At 37.5% G+C, this 23531-nt stretch overlaps 2 protein-coding genes across 2 annotated transcripts in view; one reads left to right on the top strand and one right to left on the bottom strand.

Annotated features, from left to right (window-relative positions):
• The window catches only part of LOC109933422 (disks large homolog 5-like), a 46903-nt gene extending 26152 nt beyond the window's left edge, over positions 1-20751 (bottom strand). The window contains exons 1-6 of the mRNA XM_048616191.1: positions 20483-20751; positions 18324-18636; positions 14450-14680; positions 8059-8243; positions 6585-6710; positions 116-248 (exon numbers count right to left, since the gene is read on the bottom strand). Coding sequence (XP_048472148.1) covers positions 116-248; positions 6585-6710; positions 8059-8243; positions 14450-14680; positions 18324-18636; positions 20483-20751 — 1257 coding nt within the window. The remainder of the gene's footprint in view (positions 1-115; positions 249-6584; positions 6711-8058; positions 8244-14449; positions 14681-18323; positions 18637-20482) is intronic.
• Positions 20752-21509: 758 nt separating this feature from the next.
• The window catches only part of LOC109914542 (disks large homolog 5-like), a 50637-nt gene continuing 48615 nt past the window's right edge, over positions 21510-23531 (top strand). Inside the window, exon 1 of the mRNA XM_048616190.1 lies at positions 21510-21519. Within this exon, the coding sequence (XP_048472147.1) occupies positions 21510-21519 (10 nt within the window). The remainder of the gene's footprint in view (positions 21520-23531) is intronic.

The following is a 23531-nucleotide window of genomic DNA, read 5'->3' as shown; positions in this document are numbered from 1 at the left end:
TATACAAGTGCTACGCATGTATAAAGTGCTAAGTATACAAGTGCTACATGTATAAAATGTGAGCAGCAATAGGAGCAAAAATGTCACAGTAGTAATGCTTGAAGTTTATACATACCCTGTCCTTTGCAAATTCAACGACTTCAGTCTCCCATTCAAGGGAATCTGTGTCAATGGCTGAATCATGGGAATTATGAGCCATAAGCTGCCGAATCCGGGCCTCTTTTTCCAGCTGGTTTTCCATTTTCTCTCTTAAAAAGGGAAGAGTTAGGAAAAAATACTCATCACAGACTCAAAATATTAAACTAGAACTAAAAAGGCAATTTATCTTATGTCACTATTTCAGTTGTGCGTTGCAGATTTGTGCATTCATCTGATTTGGAACTTTCATTTCAAATTATGAAGTACGTAAAATAACTGCAATTTCTGATGCCAAATGCAATTCAGCTCACATAGAATCTGACCATTGAAAACAATGGAAGCGATGAAAGCAGCACAACAATGCAAACAGCATGAAAGGCAACAGCAGGTGAGTTTGGGGTTACCACTCTCATTCTATGGACTAACCAAGTTCTGAGAAAAATGACAGTGTAACATGATAGAAAAAACAGGTGATTGAGTTGTTGGTGAGTATTTTTCTTGTTTCTTTCAAAACTCAGGTTATTTATAGTAATTGCAAGAAGCTACTGGTAAAGTAGATGAATAGTACTAAAGTTTATTAGCAATATGCATTAACTATAAGTTAATAAAGAACAATAAATTAAGTAACACATAATAAAGATGGCAAGGCAAGTGATTTTTTCCAACTACAGCATGTGGGAGCTAATGGATATTATTGTAACCCAAAACAACCTGCGTAAGTGTCTGTGGGTCAGGGGCTCCAGCTAAAACATGATGAATTTGATGCATTAGGGAAGGGAAAAGATCTTTGAACAGTTTGTTGCAGAAGGCAGTTCCACCTCTTAGAGTAACATCTCCTGATTTGGTCTCTGGCTGCAAGTGAGGAAAGGAAGGGGATCAAGAAAACATCTCAGCCATTGCAATTTTCCAACATTCTGCTGCAAATTGGATGAGGCAACTGACCATGTCACTACTATTCAAGTGGGGAATTAATAGGAATGTAGTAGAAACATATAGGAAACATTACAGTTTGGGGATAGACTTCATTCTCTGCAGCCAAAAACATAATCCAGAAGGCTGTATTACCTACTTGGTGCTATTATTTGTGACATCTGCTCAGAGATGGTAAGGATCCTACAGTAGAAGGGGGAAGGATCCAGTTACTGTGATCTACGTGAATATCAATGATGTAGGTACGAATGGGAAAGAGGTTCTGCTTAGGTATTATAGCAGACGAAGCCAAATTAAAAAGCAAAACCTTAAAAGGTAATAATCTCTAGATTGTTAACTGAGCCATGAGAAAACTAGTGCAAGGTAAAAAGGTTTAGAATGGTGGATGTGTGTCTCAGACTGGTATGGGTCTCATTCGTGGCACACTAGCATCAGTACTGGGTAAAGCAGGAGCTATATCATTGGACCAGGCTTTCACTTGAGCCACATTAAAACCAGTGTTCTTGGGAAATGTATTATTAAGGCAGCAGAGAGAACTTTAAACTAAATGGCGGTGGTGAGGATCATGTATGCATAGATGTGGTCAATAAAAGAATGACAATGAGGTAATAAAACAGCACAGCGATTCGGGTGATTATAAGCAGAGCGAGACAGGATGAGACAGAGATTAAAAGAGTACACCAGCAGGTAAGGCTCTGCATCTGAACCCCACACTGCATTTGCAACAAAAGGGATGAACAGGTAGGACAGATATAAATAAATATCTATGAGCTGATAATCATTACAGAGACATGGTCACAGAGTGACCAAAGCCGAGAACTGAATATTATTTAGTATTTAACATTTTGAAAAGACATGAAACTAGGAAATGGTAGTGAAGTAATTTTTCGAATGAAGAATTATTAGTACATTAGTACAACAGTGAGGGCCCTCCTTAATGGTCAAAAAACAAAACTTAATCTCAGTTTGTGTAGAAATAAGAAGAAAGTTCACCTGGTAGGCCCACTAACAGTAGTTACACTGTAGATAAAGTACAGGGGAAGAAATATATGGGAAGGTAAGAAATACACAATAATTGTGGATATCTTTAATCTACATGCAGATTGGGAAAATCAAATTGGCAAACATAGGCAGGAAATGAGTTTATACAGTGTATTCAGGATAATTTCTTAGAGCTGTATGCTCCAGAGCCAACGAGACAGCAGATTATTCTTGGCCTGAGATGGAGCAATAATTAAATTATTAAATAACCTCAAGATAATTGAGCCTCTAGGAAATGGCAATCGTACGATAGAATATCATGTCTGATTTGAAGGGGGTGAAATAGAGGTCTAAGACTAGTCTTTTCAACTAAATAAAGTTAATTACAAGGATATGACGGCTGAGCCAACTAAACTCAACCGAAGAACTAGGCTGAATAAATATTAATAGTTGAATAACGAAGTTAAGGATAGTGCCTAATACAAGGAAACACTGCACAATTCTGCAAAGATTAGTGGTAGATCAGAAGATTGGTCAGATTCTAAGAACTAGCAAAGAATAACTAAACAAAACAAAAAAAAAGAGTAAGCAGAATATGAGGTGAAGCTAGTTAGTCCTCAAAAAGCAGACAGGAAATATTTATATAGGAAAACAGTGTTGCTAGAGTAAAGCTATTATTGATTCTCGAAAGTGATCTAGGGAATTGATGAAAGGAAACAAGGATATTGCCGAGGCACTAAATAGGTATCTTGAGTTTGTCTTGCAAGACTTCCGAAGATGTTTGAAAATCAAACAGTGAAAGGGAGGGAGAAAATAAAGACTGCTATCACCAGGGTAAAAGGAGTTGGGAAAAATATTAGACTTTTTCTATTCATTTGTGAGATGCTGGCATTCTGGCGAGCCAGCATTTATTAAGCTTCCCTAGTTGCCCTTGAGAAGGTGGTGCTGAGCTGCCTTCTTGAACCGCTGTAGTCCGGGTGCTGTGGGTTGATGCACAACACCATTTTGGGAGGGAATTCCAGGATTTTGAACCAGCAACAATGAAAGAATGGCGATAGATCTCCAAATAAGGATAGTGAGTGGCTTGGAAAGGACCTTGAAGGTGGTGTTCCCACGTATCCACTATCCTTGTCCTTCTAGATGGGAATGGTCGTGGGTTTGGAGGGTGCTGTCTGAAGAACTTTAGTGAATTTCTGCAGTGAAACTTGTAGATCGTACACACGGCTGCTATTGAGTGTTGGTGGTGGAGGGAGTGGATATTTGTGGATGTGATGCTCATCAATAGGCTGTTTTGCCCTGGATGGTAAAAAGCTTCTTGACAGTTGTTGGAACTGCACTCATCCAGGCAAGTGGGGAGTATTTCATCACACTCCTGACTTATACCTTGTAGATGGTAGACAGACGTTGGGGAGTTACTCATCACTATTCCTAGCCTCTGACCTGCTCATTTAGCCAGTGTTTATGTGGCAAGTCCAGTTGCTTCTGGTCAATGGTAACGTCAGGGATATTGATAATGGGGGATTCAGTGTTGGTAACACCATTGAATGTCAAGGTCAGTGATCAGGTTATCTCATACTGGAGATGGTCATTGCCTGGTATTTGTGTGGCACGAATGTTACTTGCTATCTCTCAGCCCAAGTTGGGATACTGTCTAGATCTTGCTGCATTTGAAAACAGACTGCTTCAGTATCTGAGGAGTTTTGAATGGTGCTGAACATTATGCAATCTCGTGATGGAGAGAAGGTCATTGATGGAGAAGCTGAAGTCAGTTGGGCCTAGGACACTACCCTGGAGCTGAGATAACTGACCTCCAACAATTATGACCATCTTCCTATGTACCATGTATGACTTCAACCACCAGAGAGTTTGCCTGGATACCTATTGATTCCAGTTTTGCTAGCGCTCCTGGATTCCACACTCAGTCGGATGCAGCCATGATGTCAAGGGCTGTCACTTCCACCTCACCTCTAGAATTCAGCTCTTTTGTCCATTGTTGAATCAAGGCTGTAATAAAGTCTGGAGCTGAGTGGCCCTTGCGGAACCCAAACTGGGCGTTGCTGAGCAGGTGCTGTTTGATAGCATTGTTGATGACACCTTCCATCAATTTACTGATGAAGTGAAGTTTATCAACCTAAAATTTTATTCTCCAACACCAGGTGGCTTGTATCCTAGTCTTACTAAGATATCTGATGTGTTAGTTATAATCTTCCAAAATTCCTTCGATTCTGAAGATCCTGGCAATTTGGAAAATAACTAATACAAAATCTTCATTCAAGAAAGATTGGAGACATAAAGCAGAAAGCTAAAGACAAGTTAGCCTAACATCTGTTATAGGGAAATAACAAATTAGATTAATCTCTAAAAGTTTAATCACAGGCTAGCAAGGCCAAAAATGAAAGGGAATCTAAGAACCTGACTTCATTCCTAGAAGGATAGAACTGGAAAGTAGGAAGGCAATGCAAAGCCTGTACTGAACCTTGGGAAGACCCTGTGCAATTCTGGTCTGTGAATAATAAGCAGAATTTGGCACTTCTGGTCACCATATTACAAAAATGTTACAGAGGCACTGAGGAGGTTACAAGGATGATACCAGAAACATGTGGATATGCATAATCATCAAATAGTTTATAGGTTGGGTCTTTTCTTACTATAAACATGGCTAAGGGGTGACCATGTAGAGATCTTTAAATTTATGAAAGGTTTCTATAGAATAGAAACAATGAAAATGCTTTTCTCCATAAGAGGAAACTAAAGACAATAGCTGCCGTGAAATTCAATAAGGAATTCAGAAGAATTTTTTTTTGCCTAAGGAGCAGTATGAATGTGGAACTTACTACATCAGGGGGTGGGATGAAGTTAGTACTATAGATGCCTTTTTGGGAAAAGGGACAAACATAATGAGCCAAGATGAAACAGATGGTTATGATAGTAGAATTAAATGAGAAAAGATGGGTGAAGGCTTAAGTACAGCGTAAACAATAGTATGGTTGGGTCAAACAATTGTTTCTGTTCCATGTCATCTTATGCACAAACATTAACTGTTGCTTAGGAGTACGCCATAGCCTGTGTTGTCACTGAACTCTTCCCAGCATTCAGTCTTTTTATAAAGGAAATTACAAAGCATGTAGACAGGGAGTGAAATCAAAAGCCTGTAGACACAGATTATACTTATGTATTTAAAATAAATCTTTTCAGTGTTGTAAATACAATATCTCCTTTCCCTTGAAGCCAAATTTATTTTAAAGTTACTGTCAAGACACTTATTTCAAACAATAAACCAGCAATATTATGAAATACCAATCATGCAAAGAAATGGCGATGAGCATAACTGAAGTCTTAATCCTAGGAGTTATGTAAAATTACATAGAAATAAGTGAAAGCTTAAAGTGCTGATCTTTTATATCCGACATGATGTAGTTGCTTCTTTAGTTTTTAGACTACTTAGTTAAAAAGCTTTATTTCAAGTAAATCCCTACTTAATCCGAATAGTTACTGCACCAATAGAAGAGGATAATCTGTAACACATTTAAGGCTGAATTGTGCTTTACCACACAATGTTTTATTTTGGGACACAATGACTGGTTCATACAAAATGTTTCTATTGCCAAAAACACAGAATATGAACTTGTTAGCAGTTTTATAGCAGGCCTTAGTATGTTCACTTTTAATATACTCTGTATCTATTTTCCCAATCAATAATTTAAAGAGGAATCTTTCTTTTTTTGAGGGTTGCAGAGTGCTCCCAATACTTTTCTCATCCACACACGGCGAGGTCAGCTTTTATCGCACATGCCTAGTTGCCCATAGCACAGTTTTGTAATTTACTTGAAGCTAAAGTTATGCGAAGTTTTTTTTAAATTAACCTTTAAAAAGAAGTGTTATAGTGTGAAAATCAATTGGAGCAAGCAGTGGAGTTATCCTGTCAAGTCCTACATTAGAGACATGTTACATTGACTAATAATAGGTCCAACACAAGTTAGTTCTATTGTAAAAACACAGATCAGCATGTATCCTAGTCTTAAAATGCTGATTATAGGATTCCGAAGCAACTGAAAAATAATTCAGACTTAGTTCAGGACATTTAATAGCTGATTACTTTTATAGTACAAGGCGAAACATTTTAAAATGTTAAAAACATAAGCACTTGTTGCTCCACTTCCTCTAAATGGTGGCTCAGTGGTTAGCCCGGCTGCATCGCAGCACTAGGGACCCGGGTTCAATTCCAGCCTCAGGCAACTGTCGGCGTTACGTTTGCACATTCTCCACGTGTCTGTGTGGGTTTCCTCTGGGTGCTCTGATTTCCTCCCGCGGTCCAAAGGTGTGCAGAGTCTGGGTGGATGCTCTTCAGAGGGTCGGTGTGGACCCAATGGGCTGAATGGCTTGCTTCCACACTGTAGGGATTCTGTGATTTCTTTTTTTCCATTATTTTTTTCATTCAAACAATGAAACTTGAGGTTATATTGCCCAACTCCATATCAATGGATCAAGCAAGCATCAATCAAACCAAGTTCAAAATTTAAGATGTCACTACTTACTTCAGTTCCTTCAATTCGCGTATAGCATCATTTTTTTGTTTCATCATATCATCTAGATCCCGAAGAGCTTCAGCCAGGTCACTCACTGCTCTGTCCCTTTCCCGCCGTAAGTTATCACATAAAGTTCTAAACAAAAGTTAAATATTCTGGATGAACAGAATCAAAACTTACAAAATACAAATTTTATCATACCATATGGTACAGACAACAATTAGATTACACGGAATTGAAAACTAGGGTCTGAATGATGGTAAATCATGACAATAAATCACTTTTTTTTTGCAACCTGATGCCTAAGACCATGTTTCAGTCTGTATGTCACTTTACCACAACTCTTTCTTCATAAAATAGGAGAATGTATTATTTTAATAGCTTGAAGTAGCAATGATGCAGATAAAATACAGAAGGCTGGTGGACACACAGAAGTAGCTTCACCATAACAGTCCATTAAAATAGCAGAGGTTGGATGACCATTTATGGCAACTAGTAATATCAAATTATGATAAATGGAGATATTGCTGGGAAGAGAGTGTAAGGAAGGAGAAAGTTGGATGTGCGCTGCTGAGAGAGAGCAGTGACGAAAGACTAAACTGAGAAAGAAAGAGAAGAAAATATTAGAAATGAATCTCTACTATATAATATTAAACTATGATCAAAATGCAAAAATGTATTGATGGTATATGGAAAGTTACAAATCTTGTTTGGTAGTTAATTATATTCACATCAGTAAATAGGGACTAAACACAAATACTCTGCAGGAAAATTTATCTCACCTAACAAATCTGTTTCAAGGTAACCAGGATATATTCTACAAAATACAGAATGAAAGAGCTTTGCTGCTTCCCAGCAAAGGGTTAAATGGTATAAGCTGTGAAAAGCTGAGGCACCAGGACCAGAAAGTCTTAATTTCAATTGCTGATCTGTGCTAATAGCTGGTAGCAGCTGGTATAGGATGTTACAACTAGTCTCAATAGCATCAAGTCAGACAAGGAAAAATCAAATCAGTGTTCAGGCACTACCAAATACATGAAAGTACATGAATGCTATAACAGCATAGGATTCTGAAATTGCTGGCAGCTGCCAATTTCAATTGGCAGAGGGGCTGTTGTTAAAGACTTCAGATCGAAAATTCCACCAATTTCATTTTTCAAATAAAAAACTGCTTTGATAATACAGCCAACAATTTCAAAACCCTGCCTGAGTTGGTCAAAACACTAGCTTGGTGGCAAACCTAGATGAGAATTCGAGTCCGTTGTCATATCCTTCCCACTACCCACATTCCCTATCCACTCCAATACTGAAGTGCTGGACAGTAATCGTTGCCAAAACTCTACTATAAATGACCTTTGGATAGTGTGCTTAAGACTATATCTTGAACATATTATTGCCTTCTGCGTAGAATCAAGGAAAATATATGACCTTTAAGGTTAAGCTAATTAATTTGTGAATGTAATTAATGTGCAAGTGCACTTACCTTATGCTTTCTCTTTCTGCAACTATTTTATCTCGTTCTTGGAATGCCCAGTCTCGCCTACGTTTAGCTACTTCTGCCTCCTGTATGCCTTCCTTCAGTTCCTGGGACATTGCCTCACACTGCTTCCGAAGCATCTCGATTTCCTTACTGGCCCTTTCCATGTCCAATGTAGCTGAATCTTGTTTCTGTAAATTCAAACACTAAACAATTTGTGCTGCTTTGAAAATTTTAACAATAATCTATCATCCTATTACTATGAAGCATAAACAGACTGTATTTGTACGGAGCAATAGGTCAGGAAATAGGAAACAGTTACTCAGTGCCGGATCTGAAGATACATGCCAGATGTTCATGTTTCATTTATTAAAATTAAAAAGGTAATCTATTTTGATAAGGACAAGATATTTTTACTCAGTCACTCTTTGCTCGCTCTTGCTAATTTGCTGACCACTGCCACACATTATTATAAAATGATTATTAATTGCCTTCATTTCCAAAAATACAATGAGAAAGCTTTCCAAAAGTTAGCATTATTTAAGTGTATTTGGCATTCTGGGCTTGCTACACCGGTATTTCTTCTATAACGCGATAGTTGCATTCTTGTGAGACCTCACGCTGTAGAAAATCACCATAGAAAATCGCATTATAAGGAAATCGCTATCCTGTACAGCAGAAAGTTTGTGTTATTCAAATAGCGTCCAGTATTCATCAATCATATTACAGCCAATTCGCATTAACAAAACACACATTACAGCAGAAATACCTGTATATAAATTGGTTATAGTGTTTGTGAACCAAACTGCAGTGTTTCTCCAACATCACTGGGTATCAAGTGTTTAGGGAGGCCCTGAAGATACGAAGGGCACTAATATAAATGCCAGTTTTTTTTTAAATTTCTTGACGAAATGGCAAGAAACAGAAAAAAAAACTGGCATTTATATAGTGCCTTGATATTCAATGACTTATCTTTGGAGAAAAACTGCTTTGTTCACAAACACAGTAGCTAATTTATATACAGCAAGATCCAGAAGTAATAAAATACAACAAAATAAGAAAAAAAAAATCAGTTGCATTTGTCTTAGTTTTGGTTCAGTTAAAGAAGAATTGTAATACTGGTCAGGTAAAATAACACGACAACCTTTATAACGTAAGTACCTAGCTGTATAACAGTTAAGATCACAACCAGAAGTAAGTGATTACTAGAAAAAATTATTGTTCTTTAACCAGTGCAAGAGATTGCATGACCTAACCTATGTATAATATTGACCTTAATGAATGCAAACAGCACTTGAATTCATGTTTACTGAGCTTTCAAAATGTTTCTCATTTCTTATAATAAAACAATGCTACCTAAAATAACTGAGTAATGTATTTCTGCAAGTTTTAAATTATGCATTACTTTTGTACTCAAAGGAAATGTTCATACTATTATCATTTGAACTGTGGATGATGATGAGCAGGACAATTAAAAAGGCCTGCAAATGCAGAAATCTGAAATAAAAATAGAAAGTGATAGATATTTTGCAGGATTTCTCCAAGTGGCAGTGTGTCAAAATCTGCCTCCTTGTCTTGCCTCATAGTCGTGGTGCAGTTCCCTTCAAGATATATGTAACCACTTATCTGTGTCTCTGTCTAATGGAGAGAAACGCCTCTGATTCTTTGTGAACTATGGCTAATTTTATTCCTTTCTCTATGACACGAGGACGGCAGGTCATCGATATGTACCATAATCTTCAACTTCAATACCTTCGTTGCCCTTAGCTACTTCTTTCACAGGGAGCAAGATTAATAGAAAAATAAATGCAATGCTCTTTTAGACAGATGAATGAGCTTAAGTATGATGAATGGCAGAAGGTGGCATAACTTATTCTGGTTTCAGAGTGGCCACCATGGCAACACAGAATTGCTGCAGTAAAACTGTCTTGAATGAATAACTGGCATTCAGAAGGTAATGAAAATTTTCAAAAGTCAAAGCCAGGTTATGGCGCACTCCGCAGTTGCACATCCGAGAGAAAGACCACGTTCCTTAAGTGACTCATCTTTCAGCAGAAAAACATAGAAGCTTAAAATAACATTGGATACAAATGTTGAATTCATAGAAAGTTCAAGACAAATGGGAAGTGGGCTGTGGTGCAAGTTGCCTGTCTACTTGGAGAAGCTAATATCTTATTGGCATCATGAATGTCTAAAAAGTCCAACGTCTAAGGAGTCTATTCTAGAAATGGCTACCGACCAAACAGGTGCAAGTGCAGACTCAGTCACTTCTGGATGCAAGCACAATAATCAGCATCTTATACTCCTTCCAAATTGGATGACAAGCAGGACACAAACTTCTGGTAAGAAAGATCAGAAACTGCTCAGCCTGGTTATCAAAGAATTTTAGCTGCTCTGAGAGATTCGATCTAATGATTACACTAATATATGGTTATTACAGAACTGGTGAATCTTGAACTTCTCCCAATATGATATGTTAACGACTGAAGTAGTCATTTCTAGCCAACAGTATCACATAATGGGTGCTTCTCCTGCACACCATGCAGAAAATTCCTTCACACCAGGAACTTCATCTAATGGATAATCATTTTCCCGTAATGTAACAGCTGTCCTGTACAGAGCTTTGGAGAGGGTCAAGAAGAGATAGAAGTACCAGCAAATGCATCATTCTTCAGAAATTACACAGAATGCCAATCTTCTCATAAAACTCAATGCCATTTTCTATTGTCACATTCCGTAATCTTTGAAATAACCACAGACCAATATTCAAGCTGGCAACATTATTAGATCTTTTAAAACTTGCAGGTGATGCCTAGCACTGACAGGTGGTCACTGCGGTTCGCCTAAGAGAACAATTATTAGGAGCCGTAAGGCGAAAGACGACAACCTCGAAAAATGGCTTTTGTTCCAAGACAACCAGGAACAACAGCTAATGAAGATAATGTTGGGACCATCACTGCTTTTATTTTCCTCATTTTTACTTAGCTCTATGAGCTGAAGTTGAGAGTTGAACTTTGGACTTTGAGCAGCAGCTTTTAAAAAAAAAAACAAGAAAAAGAAAACTGATATTTGTTTATAGGAACTGGCCTGGAAAGTTAATTGCAGGTAGATTATTGTTCGAAGAATACTACAAATGTTTCAGTACCTCAGATGTATTATGCTCAAGGACTGGCAGCTGCTTGGATCAAAGGAAGGCCAGTGCCAGCCGGTCAAACAGAGAAAGTTGAAAAAAAAGAAACCATGAATTGAACTGGTTTGGATGGGGTTTTGGGTATGGCTGTGAACGCTGCTGAAAGGAGTTTTGGTTGCTCTCTAGTAATTTGCCAGTTATTGAATTAAAGAAGGTTCTGTGAAAGGAACCCCAGTCTGTAAGACACAAGTAAGTCTCTCACCACCTGCATAAGATGTTTGCACGAATCGGTGACTTGTAATTCAAGAAAGTTACAATCCTACATGTCTAGAATACCACACAACATTCAAAGATTTCTGAAGGGCTAGCAAAGTATTGCTAGTTAATGGCAGAACCCTTCGGAACATTAACATACAGAAGGATCTGGGCGTGCAGATCCACAGTTCCCTAAAAGTGGCAATACAGGTGGCCGAAGTGATTAAGGAGGATATGGCATGCTTGCCTTCATTGGCCAGGTCATGGAGTACAAGAGTTGGCAAAATATGTTGCAACTATATAAAACCCTTGTTAGGCCGCATTTGGAATTTTTTGTGCAGTTTTGATTGCCACATTACCAGAAGGATGTGGAGGCTTTGGAGAGAGTGCTGAGAAGATTCACCATGATGTTGCTTGGTTTCGAGGGCATTGGCAATGAGGAAAGGTTAAAAAGACTAGGAAGGACGGCAGCTGATGGCAGACCTGATAGAGGTCTACAAAATTATCAGAGGCATAGTTAGGGTGGATAGTCAGAGGCTTTTTCCCAAGGTTGAAGTTTCAATTACTAGGGAGCACAGGTTCAAGGTGAGAGGGCAAAAGTTTAAGGGAGATGTGCGAGGAAAGTTTTTTGTGCAGAGAGTGGTAGAAGCCTGGAATGCACTGCCAGAGGTGGTGGTGGAAGCAGGTACGTTGGCGACATTTAAGAGGCATCTGGATGATTACGTGAATAGGGAGGGAATAGAGGGTATGGATTGAATAAGGGCAGAAGGTTTGTTTTCTAGTTTAGTCAAGGCACGATGATCGGCACAGGTTTGGAGGGCCGTACTTCTCTTTTGTTCTTTTGTTTTTGTTCTTGTTCTTTTGTACAGATTGTGAAACCGTTGAACTGACAAATTACAATTCTATATTTTTTAAAATTTATCCCTTAACTGCATCTGTCTGTCCATCTGTATGAGAGGGAGTGTGGTGTTTAGAGAAGACGCGGTGTAGATCATAGGTATCGAGTAGATTGTCTAGCTGATTATCCAAGTTCTGATAAAGTTACATTATTAATACCGAACCATTAAGTCTTTCACTTTAAGCATAAGTTTGCTATCTGATATTTTTACAATTATTCATAAAGCCTGGTTAGGAACCAGTGGGCAATTTTGAGAATCATTGAATATTTTAATTTCACTGTGTTGCGATATCCATTGTTAATGAGTCTGATTCAGTCTGGTTTGTTACACCTATGTTGTAACAATAATGCTGCTGGCATCCATGATAAAGCTAACTGTAATACAATAGTTCCAGAGAAGGGGATTTCAGGAAGAGAAGACATTTCATAGTCGAGGACTACTGCATAGAAATATATGCAATAGCAAAATGACTGGGCACCCACAAACTTCATCCACCTGAAGCGATGACAATACATGCCAACACCAAAGTTCAGAGCTTTCTTTTGTGTATAAATTCTAGCATTGAACGTTCCCACTTTAAATACTATCAAACCGCTGTAATTGGAAAATTTGAAACTTTATGCTTCTACATTGTATTCCCACAGTAAAATATTGTACAGTAAACACTGGAAGCTTTGAATTTCTCAATTACATGAAAGCTTCCAAAGCAAACACCTCTAATTGGGGCCTATGTCAATTTGGAAAAGTGTTGGTTTCGAGATACTTGTTATAGATTCCTACGCATTTAGCTTCTTTAGTGCAAAGAATGATTTGCATTTATATAGTGCCTTTCATAACTTCAGAACATCGCACAATGCTTCACAGGGAATTAAAACATTTGTGAAGTAGTTACTACTGAAGAAAACAGCAGCCCATTGTCACACACAAAGGTCCAACATACAGCAATTTGACAATGGTCAGATAATCTGCTTTTTGGAACAACGTACCTTCAATTTTGCATTGCAATGTCAACCTAGATTTTAAGCTTAAGTTCCTGGGTGTGGGAACTTGGATCCGCAGTCTTCCGAACCATAAGCTATTATTTGCTCAAAAAAATCATCAGGCGATGTCAGCATTAAAAGATCACCAGCTGATTATGGGCAATGACCATTGCTTCAGTTCAGTCACCCTGTATATCCAGTTGTTAGGGTGTCAGTTTGCTCGACTGACTGCACGGCTGGTTTATCATGCACAGTGATGCCAACAGCGTGGGTTCAATTCCATGAGGTTACCATGAGGATCCCACCTTCTCAGCCTTGTCCCTCGCCTGAAGTGTGGTGACCTTCAGTTTAAACGACCACCAGTCGTCTCTCTCTAATGAGAGAGCAGCCCTATGGTTCTCTGAGACTATGGAAACTTTACTTTTAGATCTAATTGTTGAAAAATATTTTAAATCACTGCGAGAGTCTGTTTCCAAACTTATTGGGAATGTGTGCTATGGCTTGCTTTCACCAATTAGGCATTAATGAAAATGCCTGCATTAACCAAAAATCTAACTTCATTCATAAACATTATTATTAAGTTCTACTACTACATTAATACTCATGGAGTGGACAGTAATTCAACTAAGAAAAAAAGAATGTTGGCTGCATTCTTTCATTATTCACACTTGTGTCACTTCCAGTATAATCAGGACAAACTTCCCATCAGTTCATTTTTAGCCCAGACAGAACAACATTTTTTGATGCTTTTTATGTCATCAGTCATGACTAAACTGAGCAGCGTGCCGGTAGTACCATTAGCTGGCCCTTTCATCATACACTTGACAGTAAGGAGCTCTCTAACACCCTTGGAAGATTGGGGTACAATGAAAAAGTCAGTAGTGATAGCCATTATTCTTGTTCAACTATAGAATTTTCATTTTTTTGAAAGGCAAGTTCCAATTCTAAGAAACCAGTGATACTTTATGTACTTTGTGATTTGTCAGAGTTGAAGTTCTTCTTTTAAAAAGTTAACATTTGAAATAATCTAGTTTTTTTTAATCCATACAAAAAGGCAATGGGGTACTCACAGAATTAAAAAGAAATGTATAATAAATAGCAATGAAACAACTCCATACAAGGGCAAAATTCACCTGTCGGGCCTGGTAGTACTCCCGCAGCAACTGATCTCTCTGGATGATAGCTTCTGTTCTTTCCTTCCTAGCAACATCTCTCTCTTCTTTCACAGTCTCAATATCCTTACAAGCCTGATCAAGCTCCTTTTGAGCTTCTGCTTTGTCCTTCACTTCATGGCAGTATTTCTCCAGCAGTTCATTCCTTTCACAGATAGCATGATCTCGTTCTACCAGCGCAGAATGAAGCTCCTGAAATTTAGTTGCAACATACAAGTCACATCACTATTTTCATCCAACACAGTAAAAATTCTGTCTTGCATGTCGCTCCCATTTTGAACGAAAATACAGTTGTACTTTCAGAAGTTGCACTCTGCAACAATTCTATAACATTTGTTTTAGTTGATTTAGCTGTTTATATAATTTGAAGGATACTTTATATTAAACCTTTTCCATCCTCTCAAGGAAAACATGGATCAACATGCATCATCACAAGACTTGGGTACTTGAGCATCTAATGCCAGAAAACACTAAAATATGTTAATCATTTAAATGTCCAACTACTGCGATGATTGGCAAAACAGTGATTTTTTTGGTTCCTCTTTCATCCTGATGACCTTGTTTTGTTTTGGATTTCTTTTGCTGCTTCCATCTTATCAAAAAATTAATCACCTTCAATTTCACATCTTCTGCTCGAGCGTTCAAACTCTGGTTGAGAGGCCAGGCGAACAATGTGCTTGCAGCTTACGTACAGCAAGTTCAACTGCTAGTAGTTGAAAGAAATTTCTAAGCCTTGCCTCAGTTTTTTCTGGCAACAGGTCAGAGTCACAGCACATTCCTTTTTTTTGGCTGCATAGGACAGACTATTCAGAGGACTTATCATTGCACCATCTCTTGCTTTACTTTAAAAGATACATGCAATTTGAACAGAATTTTAATGCTTATTCTCTGATCAGTCAGCACCATATTTCAAAATTCTGGATAGAGTCATTCAAAGGCTTAAATTTTAAAATATATCAATCAATTAAGTAATTTCATTTTATTGCAGTAGAATTGTTCAAATCACTTGTTGGGTTTTCAATGAACAGGGACTACACTTCAGAATTGCACAACTATTGCAGTCTAAAGATGATACAAAATAACAACACACTCCTTTGTAACCTCCTGTGAAATAAAGTGCATCACAACACCCTGCATCATGAAATTTAGCCAAGCATGCCTGCCGCATGTCTTCTGCCACCAAAAACAAAGAAAGGAATCTATTTCCATAAGTCCAGATCATTAGGCTGGATCACGCTGGATGTGCAAAGATGTGCGGGTTAGGTGGATTGGCATGCTAAATTGCCCATAAGGGTGTGCTCGCTGGTGAATAAGCTTCAGGAAATGCAGAGTTACAGGGATAGGGTAGGGAGATGGGTCTGGGTGGGATGCTGTTTGGAGGGCTGATGTGAACTTGATAGGCTGAATGGCCTGCTTCCACACTGTACGGATTCTATGATCATTGAAGCATAAATCAGCATTAGCAACGGTGCCTGGGGATTAAAAGACACAGCAGGAGCTGTGAGGCTCCAGAGCTTGCTGATTGATTTATTCCACTCAGGTATTTGAAGAACTTGTTGGGTCTGCACATTGATTGCTCATCAAACCTGCAACAGAAAATTAAGGCTGGAATTTAAACAACATCAAGTAAATTTACTAACATGACAACTGTTAATGCAATCATTGAATCTCTGAGAGGGTCTTGTGGTGTATTGTTATGGATAATTTTTTTCAACTTCTCTGGCCCAAAAAGTCAACAATTTAAAGCACTCAACATTTTAAAAGACCTATCGGTTGTTAGAGATTTTTAAGATGTCAAATTTTAAAATATTTCTAATGTTTTCCTACTTTTTCTTTGTTTTTTTTCCTCTCTTTTGCAATCCGATCTTTCTTTCTTGCGCTTTGTTTTTCTGTATTATTTGTATATGATCTGATTCTAATTTATCCTTCTTCTGTAATTCCTGTTTTCATCCGATTCTTAAATAGCACGGTAAAGGAAAGAGTCTGCTATTGATTCAGGTCCAGCGCATGTTACCCTCATAATACTGTTATCAGGTTGAACTTCCAGCAAGTCAAAATAAATTTAAGCTGAGGGGTGCAGAGAAATGGCTAAGAAACAAATTGTGCCATGATATTCCCATTCCAGAAAAACCCATTTCAATGTATTGCAAAGAGGTTAACTCAGATTTTACGACAGTAAGAGACTCAACATAAATCAATGAGCTTGGATGCAATGGATATTAGATAAAACTTTGAACAACTGTAGCAAAATAATTGAATCAGCATTCCAACATGAAATTCCTAATGGCTCTGCCAAATAAGAATAGATCCTAGACCTCAGGCCAGCACTCAAATATTCCTCCCTATTACAAAACAAATAAGTGCCCCTAAATGCAAATTGAAAACGCTCTTAAATATACATTTCAAAAGCCCATAAATGTTTGGGAAGGGAACAAAGGGATCAGGTGCCAATGCAAATCAAATTAAATAATTTTCAGCTGCAATATCTGGGAACAGAAGGAAAAAACTGGTGATCGGGTGACATTTCAAAATTATCTTCATATTTGAGCTCCACGGTTATATAATTTTTAGAAGAAGAGGGATGAAAGTTATGTAATATTGTAATTAGAGCATTTTGATTCAATTAATCAGTAAATTGTCATGCAGACTTTGTCAAGCTCAACCTAAATACTTCTCTTGCAAAACCAAAGTAATAATTATATTTGTAAACTGAATGAATTATATCCAACTAAGCCACATTTTAACAAAGACCTTTCAAAATGAAAGTCTGCACTCCTGAAATGATGCATTTGTTCTCCCTAATCAATTCATCAATATCACAAGGATAAAATTTGCCTGAGAATTTCAGAACTGGTATTATAACTGGTCTAAAGGGCTCTGATCAGATGATATATTGCGCCTGCTGGGCATTATACAAAAATGCAATGAACTTTGGAGTAAGAGCAACAAGTCTAAACAGTTTTAAAAATATAGACTAAAGCTCATTTCAAATTTCCATTAGAGAGTTCTCAACAGCATGAAATGGAGTACTCTACTATAATGTGCTATGTAATTTTAAAAGACTAGACTCGACCCAAATATGATTGCTGAGAAGTTGTAAAGTCCATATTCTTGAGAATGCAAAGCTGATAATGTCAGTCACTGCAAATTTCTTCAACCAGGGGATGGTGAATCTGTGAACTCATTGCCACACACAATGCTGTGGACCTCAAGTCATTAGTATACTTAAGACAGAGACAGATAGGCTCTTGATTAATAAGGGGATCAATGGTTTCAGGGAGAAGGCAGGGGAATGGGTTGGAAACATATCAGTCATCATCAAATGGCAGTGCAGATTCAATGAGGTGAATGGCTTAATTCTGCTCCCATATCTTATGGTCTAAATAGCTTATTCAGGAAGGTGGATGCACAGACTTCTCTTCAAAGTTATCTCCAAGAAGTTGATGTATCCCATTTTTTTTCTTGAGAATAAATGAAAGACTTTAATTAAAAAGAACAGTTGCATCACAGCTGCCACTATGGGAAACATCGAGAAAAATGGAATATGCTTGACTATCCAAAAACCTGGGTAAATTACATATATTCATTTTGATTACAACAGTATTTTAAAATTTAATCAAGCCAAGAACTACAACCACTGCATGTGCGCTTAAATTCAAGCCTCTTCATATGTATAACATGGATGAGAAAAGCAAAATACTAAAATAGTACAATTCTTTTTAACATAAATTACTTTTTAACCTAGGTAAAGAGTTGTGGATAGAAAGAAAAATGAAACATCAAGGAAGGAAAGAAAGCTTGAAAAGTATTCAAAGGATATCCTGATTGATCTTACCTGTCGAAGAGCTTCAAGTTCTTCACCGGCTACTTTTCTCTCCGATGAGGTGTTCTTTAGATGACCCTGTGCCAATTCCAGTTCAGTCTGCAGCTTGTCAATTTCTTTGTGTACTTGGTCTCTTTCACTCATGACCAGGCGGTATTCATTCAGCACTGTATCCCTCTCTTCCTTATACTTCTCTGCATCCTTTACAGCTTTCAGCTGTAATGTCTTGAATCGAGTCACCTCAGTTTGCAACCGTTCCATTTCCCTCTGGATCTCTTTGTTCTGTACTGTTGCCTTACTTAACTCATGCTGTATTGAGTCATACCTTTGGAAACAAAGTCAAAGCAGGTAAAGTTTAATTTTTCCTATTAAAATAATCACAAGATTATATTATATTTTACCAAAGTAAGTATATTTGTTCTCTACTTTTCCTTAACAAACATTTCAAACAATGTCAATATTTTTCGAAGGTTCAGTGGAAATACAAAATTTTATAATGAATTATCATTTGAATATTACATTTTTAAAATATTTGCCTTTAACGCTTTCATTACCTGCACTCCGAACAATACTTTCTGATATAATTATAGTGAAGAAATAGTCTTTATCGATGGAACACTGCTGCAAGGAGCATTCTTGCCCCTAACATAATTGGCAGCAGACAAATGGTTTTTTAAAGTTGTTTTACATTATACACTTGCCTTATCTCTTTCAAAATAAATTGCATTAGCATTGGAAGACGACCTTGAAATTGGGTGTCTTTAGCCCCCATACCAATAAGAGTGTAGGGGTTTACCGGTATTTGCAAAACATCCACTTTACTGAGATTTTGTCTCCTTTGCTGTAAAAAATAAAGTGTGACCTTCTACTCTTTACCATACCTGAAGAACTATGTATGCAAGCCCGAGACCTTAGCTCTGTAGAACACTGAGAATCTGCATCTCTCCACTTCTCAAATACTATGTGCACAATTTTTAACCACAATTCCAAATTCTAATTTTCTTTTGAGCTTTACTATCTGCACCAAATGGCATTACATTTTACTATCATGTAATGTGCATTGACTTTAAACTTTTGAAAAATTGTTTTTTTTTGAAACTTTTGAAAAATTGTTTGTAAAAACTTTTGAAAAAAACGTTTTTTATCATCAAATTGAAAAGATACCTTGGAATGGAAGATTGGCAGTTCCGTTTTATGTGGAATACAGGAGATTCTGGAGAAAATATTTTTAAGTTTAATAAAAAAAAATGTCAGCCTGAATGTCTGACCAGCCAGAATGTAATAAAATAATATGCTAAGAGTAGAAATCACATTTTTCTCCATTGGCCTAAACTTTCATGGGGGCTAATAGACATCTGTTAGTGTGAAAAACGATCAGATTGTTAATGTCACGTTATTCATTGCACACAATATAGCTTCTGATACAGTGTTCCCTTCTTAAGAGTTCAGGGTTCCAAAAATGCCAAATATGTCTATAAAAGCTCGAACTTCAAAGAATTCCACTTTGCATCATTTATATCGGATTAGTACAATGCTCTTCATAAACCACAGTTCTTTTTGGGTCCATACCAGTTTCTTAACAAAACTATTGGATGTCGACATTGTCCTTCACACAGATTATAATAGGGAGGTTATGCTGGTGCTGCACAGGACTTTGGTTAGGCCACAGCTGAAGTACTGTGCGCAATTCTGTACTAAGGAAGTGGGACACCAGAGTGGGAGCAAAGGAGGCTCACCAGGTTGTTGCCGGAGATGGAGCAGTTTAGCTATGATGGATAAGCTCAGGTTGTTTCCTTTAGAACAGAGAAGGCTGAGAGAGAACCTGATCGAGGTCTATAAGATTAAAAGGGACAAGGACAGGGTGGATAGGAAGCAGCTGCTCCCCTTAGCTGAAGGGTCAACAAAGTGGGGGCATAATTTTAAGGTGAAAGGCAAAAGATTTAGAGGGGTTTTGAGGAAAAGAAAATTCAGCCAGAGGGTGAGGGAATCTGGAATTCACTGCCTGGGAGGATAACGGAGGTGGAAAACTTCACAAAGTTTAAAAAATACTTGGATAAGCACTTGAAATGTCATAATATTCACGGTTACGGACCGAAAAGTGGGATTATGTAGATTTAGAATTGCTTTTAGTTGGTGCAGACTTAATGGGCCAATTATTCTATATGATTCACCTCTTCAATGTAGATAAATACTGTTGCTGAATTGATGTTTTCTCCACAACAGCAGAATCTGTTTGCTTCATCAGCATCTCATTCTGTTTCTGAAAACGCCGATTCTCCTCTTCCACACGCTCTAAACGGCTGAGGTCAGTGTTATGGTTGGCAATCTTCTCATTGTAGCGCTTTCTTAGTGCATCATAATCTTTCTTTAAGCCTTCTAATTTGTCCATGGCAGTATCATATAGTTTATTTAGAATCTCAGATGAGCCATTTTCCCTCATAACCTGCAAACAATCAAGGAAAATTAAATCCATTTATTCTGATCAAAATCTACCTGCGCGCTCATATTACTGCATTTTAAAAGCTTTAACAGCGCTGAAGGATATCATCACAGTCTGGAAAAAAATCTTCGTAAAGAATTAGTTGTTTTATTCTGCAACTGATTAATTTCAATTCCACCAGCAGCTGTGGAGAGATTTGAATCTGTCTTCCCTCAGTATTAGCCTGGGCCTCGAGATTACTTGCCCAGTGACATTACCACCATGTCACCATTTCCACATTTCTCCCATCATGCAGGATGAAAAGTTTAAATACCACATTTCTTTGTTCGGCAATACTCAAGTTCCGTACTACTAAGCAGCTGTTTGTTTATAGACGGCATATGTAATGGAAAAATGACAGATTTATGTGGCTCTGCTGTGCATCATAAAATGATTTTCTGGGATGGAAGGGTTAAAGGCATTTCAGGTACTAATTTACTTCTCCACTGCCCCCACCAACTTAATAGCTCTTATAATCAATAACACTTGTCAACAAAATACAAACAAAGTAAATGGGTTAACAATGACATAGACAGTACAACTGACTGGTTAGGCCAAAGGAAAATCAATCACTACTGATTTCCAGCAGGAGTTAACACTGCTTAAGAACTGGGTTAGAAAATAATCAGTAACAGCTTTGATGTATTCCACAGCTGAATTGCCTGCTGACTGCCAAGATTCATGAATCAGCAACATCCACTTGAGCAAAGGTCTCGAAAATGACTTACGGTATTGTACCCTGACAAGGAAGGACTGAGATAAAAACAGAGCAAAACAAACACCTTTGGAAGCTAGTCTTATAATATAGTCCACATTAATGTTCTTTTAAGTGAATGTTCATTCAATGGGTCATTGTTTGCTGGTTCCAGCATGTTGTCTGGTTTGACTCTAACCTGATATCGCCCACATTATACAACACACTGATTTCTCTCACTTAAAACCTTTAAAAATGTGAGCTGTTGTTGTTTGGACCAAAGGACTAGGTTCACAAAGGTCATACTCAGTTATCCAAAGCATATATTTTCAATATTGAAAAATGCTCTGATATCTTTGTAACATGTTCAATGAAAATCATTGAAACGTTTGGTTTTTCAGTCTCATCTCAGATGGTGACAAGATCACTCAAAAGAGTGTCCCAAGGAGAACAACTGTAGAATGATGTGTCACATTTCAGCACCTATATAAAAGATATAACTACAGTAACAACACCAAACAGAAACTTGGTCTGAACTCTATCGTCGCTACTACAACCTTGGATCTCAAGATTCCAAAATTTTAGCTTGCGGTCCCGTCTGGGCTCCTAGACCCCATTTTGGGAAGCCCTGCAATATGTAATGAGTTTATTTGTTTTTAAATAATACAGGTCAGGGTGTTTACTGGTTACATCAGCATTTGAGAACAGGAGTGGAAATAATTGTATATAGTCTAGTGAATTATGAAAGTCGCTCAAAAAAAACCTCAATGCAAAACTGCCTAAAGGATCTGTAATCAGGATTACTTTTTAACCCGAGTCTTGGGACAGTTATTAAACTGACCTGATGTTCTATCACTCCATTCATCCTATGACCATTGAAAGCAGATTAGGAAAACAGAAATCCCCATTTCTGGAATTGAAGATGATTTGCCCATTTTCCAAATCATTTTAAATGAGTTGCAGGAGGCACAAGTATAAAGAATTCTGTGATTTAAAAAAAAAAAGAATTTAAAAATATGTTGCTATGATAACAGGCCAAGTTGACCTAATTCAAAATTGTTCAAGTCAGCCATTTTAGAAGACCATCGAGGGAAGGTCATTCCCAGTGCAACAAGGAAAACGTTATGTCTCTGCTACTGTGAACTAAGCAAAAGAAAAGAGAAACAATGACTTGCATCTTTTACAACTTCAGAATATTCTGAAGTACGGTGATGTTGAAACACAACAGCTAATTTAAGTACTGCAAGCTCACACAAACAGCAATGAGATAATGATTAAACAAGCTTAGTGATGTAAATGGAATAATAAGTATTACAGAACACTGGGGAGAATGATCACGTTGTGAGACTTTAAGTTTATAATTGTTAGTGCCACCCACTCCAAAAGATCTGTGCATCAGGAGCTACAGTTCTCTAAATAGACATTAGATGGTGCCACACTCAAGTCACTGGAGGAACCAACTTTCACGTGTTAGCACATAGTGTACATATCACAAAAGTAGTACAACAGGACCTTTCAAATGTCAACTTTCTTGTGCCAACCTATTCAATCCTTTAACCAGCAGTTTCAACCAAGGGCAAAGGTCAGGTATCAGATCATATGTGGACTTTAAAGATGAGATTGCATTGTTAAAACTGAACTTGTTTAACGACTAAAATTTACGAAAGAACATGATGCAAACACTATAATGGACGGGACAGTATAAATTCTAAGCAGTGTAGAATAACATCACTTCATTGGAGGCTCCAATAATTATGTCACCTAGCATGATGACGAAACGTCTGAACAAAAACAAGCCAGCTCCGCAAGCAAGTCAACAACCTCATCCATAACCGAGCCACAGATCTTTGCCAAAACTCTAAGCAAACATATTTTCCAACATTTACATTTATCTGCTGTCTTACATACAAAGCAATTTATTTAATAAAGGTTGTTTTCCATATTCATTTCATGATGTAAATTTTTATAATCAAGAATTATTCATCATTTACGATCTCAATATCTCACGATTTTTGTATTAATTTCTGCTTGTATTAAACATGTAACG

This window comes from Rhincodon typus, chromosome 34 (genome assembly GCF_021869965.1).
Source record: "Rhincodon typus isolate 14 chromosome 34, sRhiTyp1.1, whole genome shotgun sequence".
Taxonomy (NCBI): Eukaryota; Metazoa; Chordata; class Chondrichthyes; order Orectolobiformes; family Rhincodontidae; genus Rhincodon; species Rhincodon typus.
Note: the sequence above shows the minus strand (reverse complement) of the source record. Positions and strands in the feature narration are given on the sequence as shown.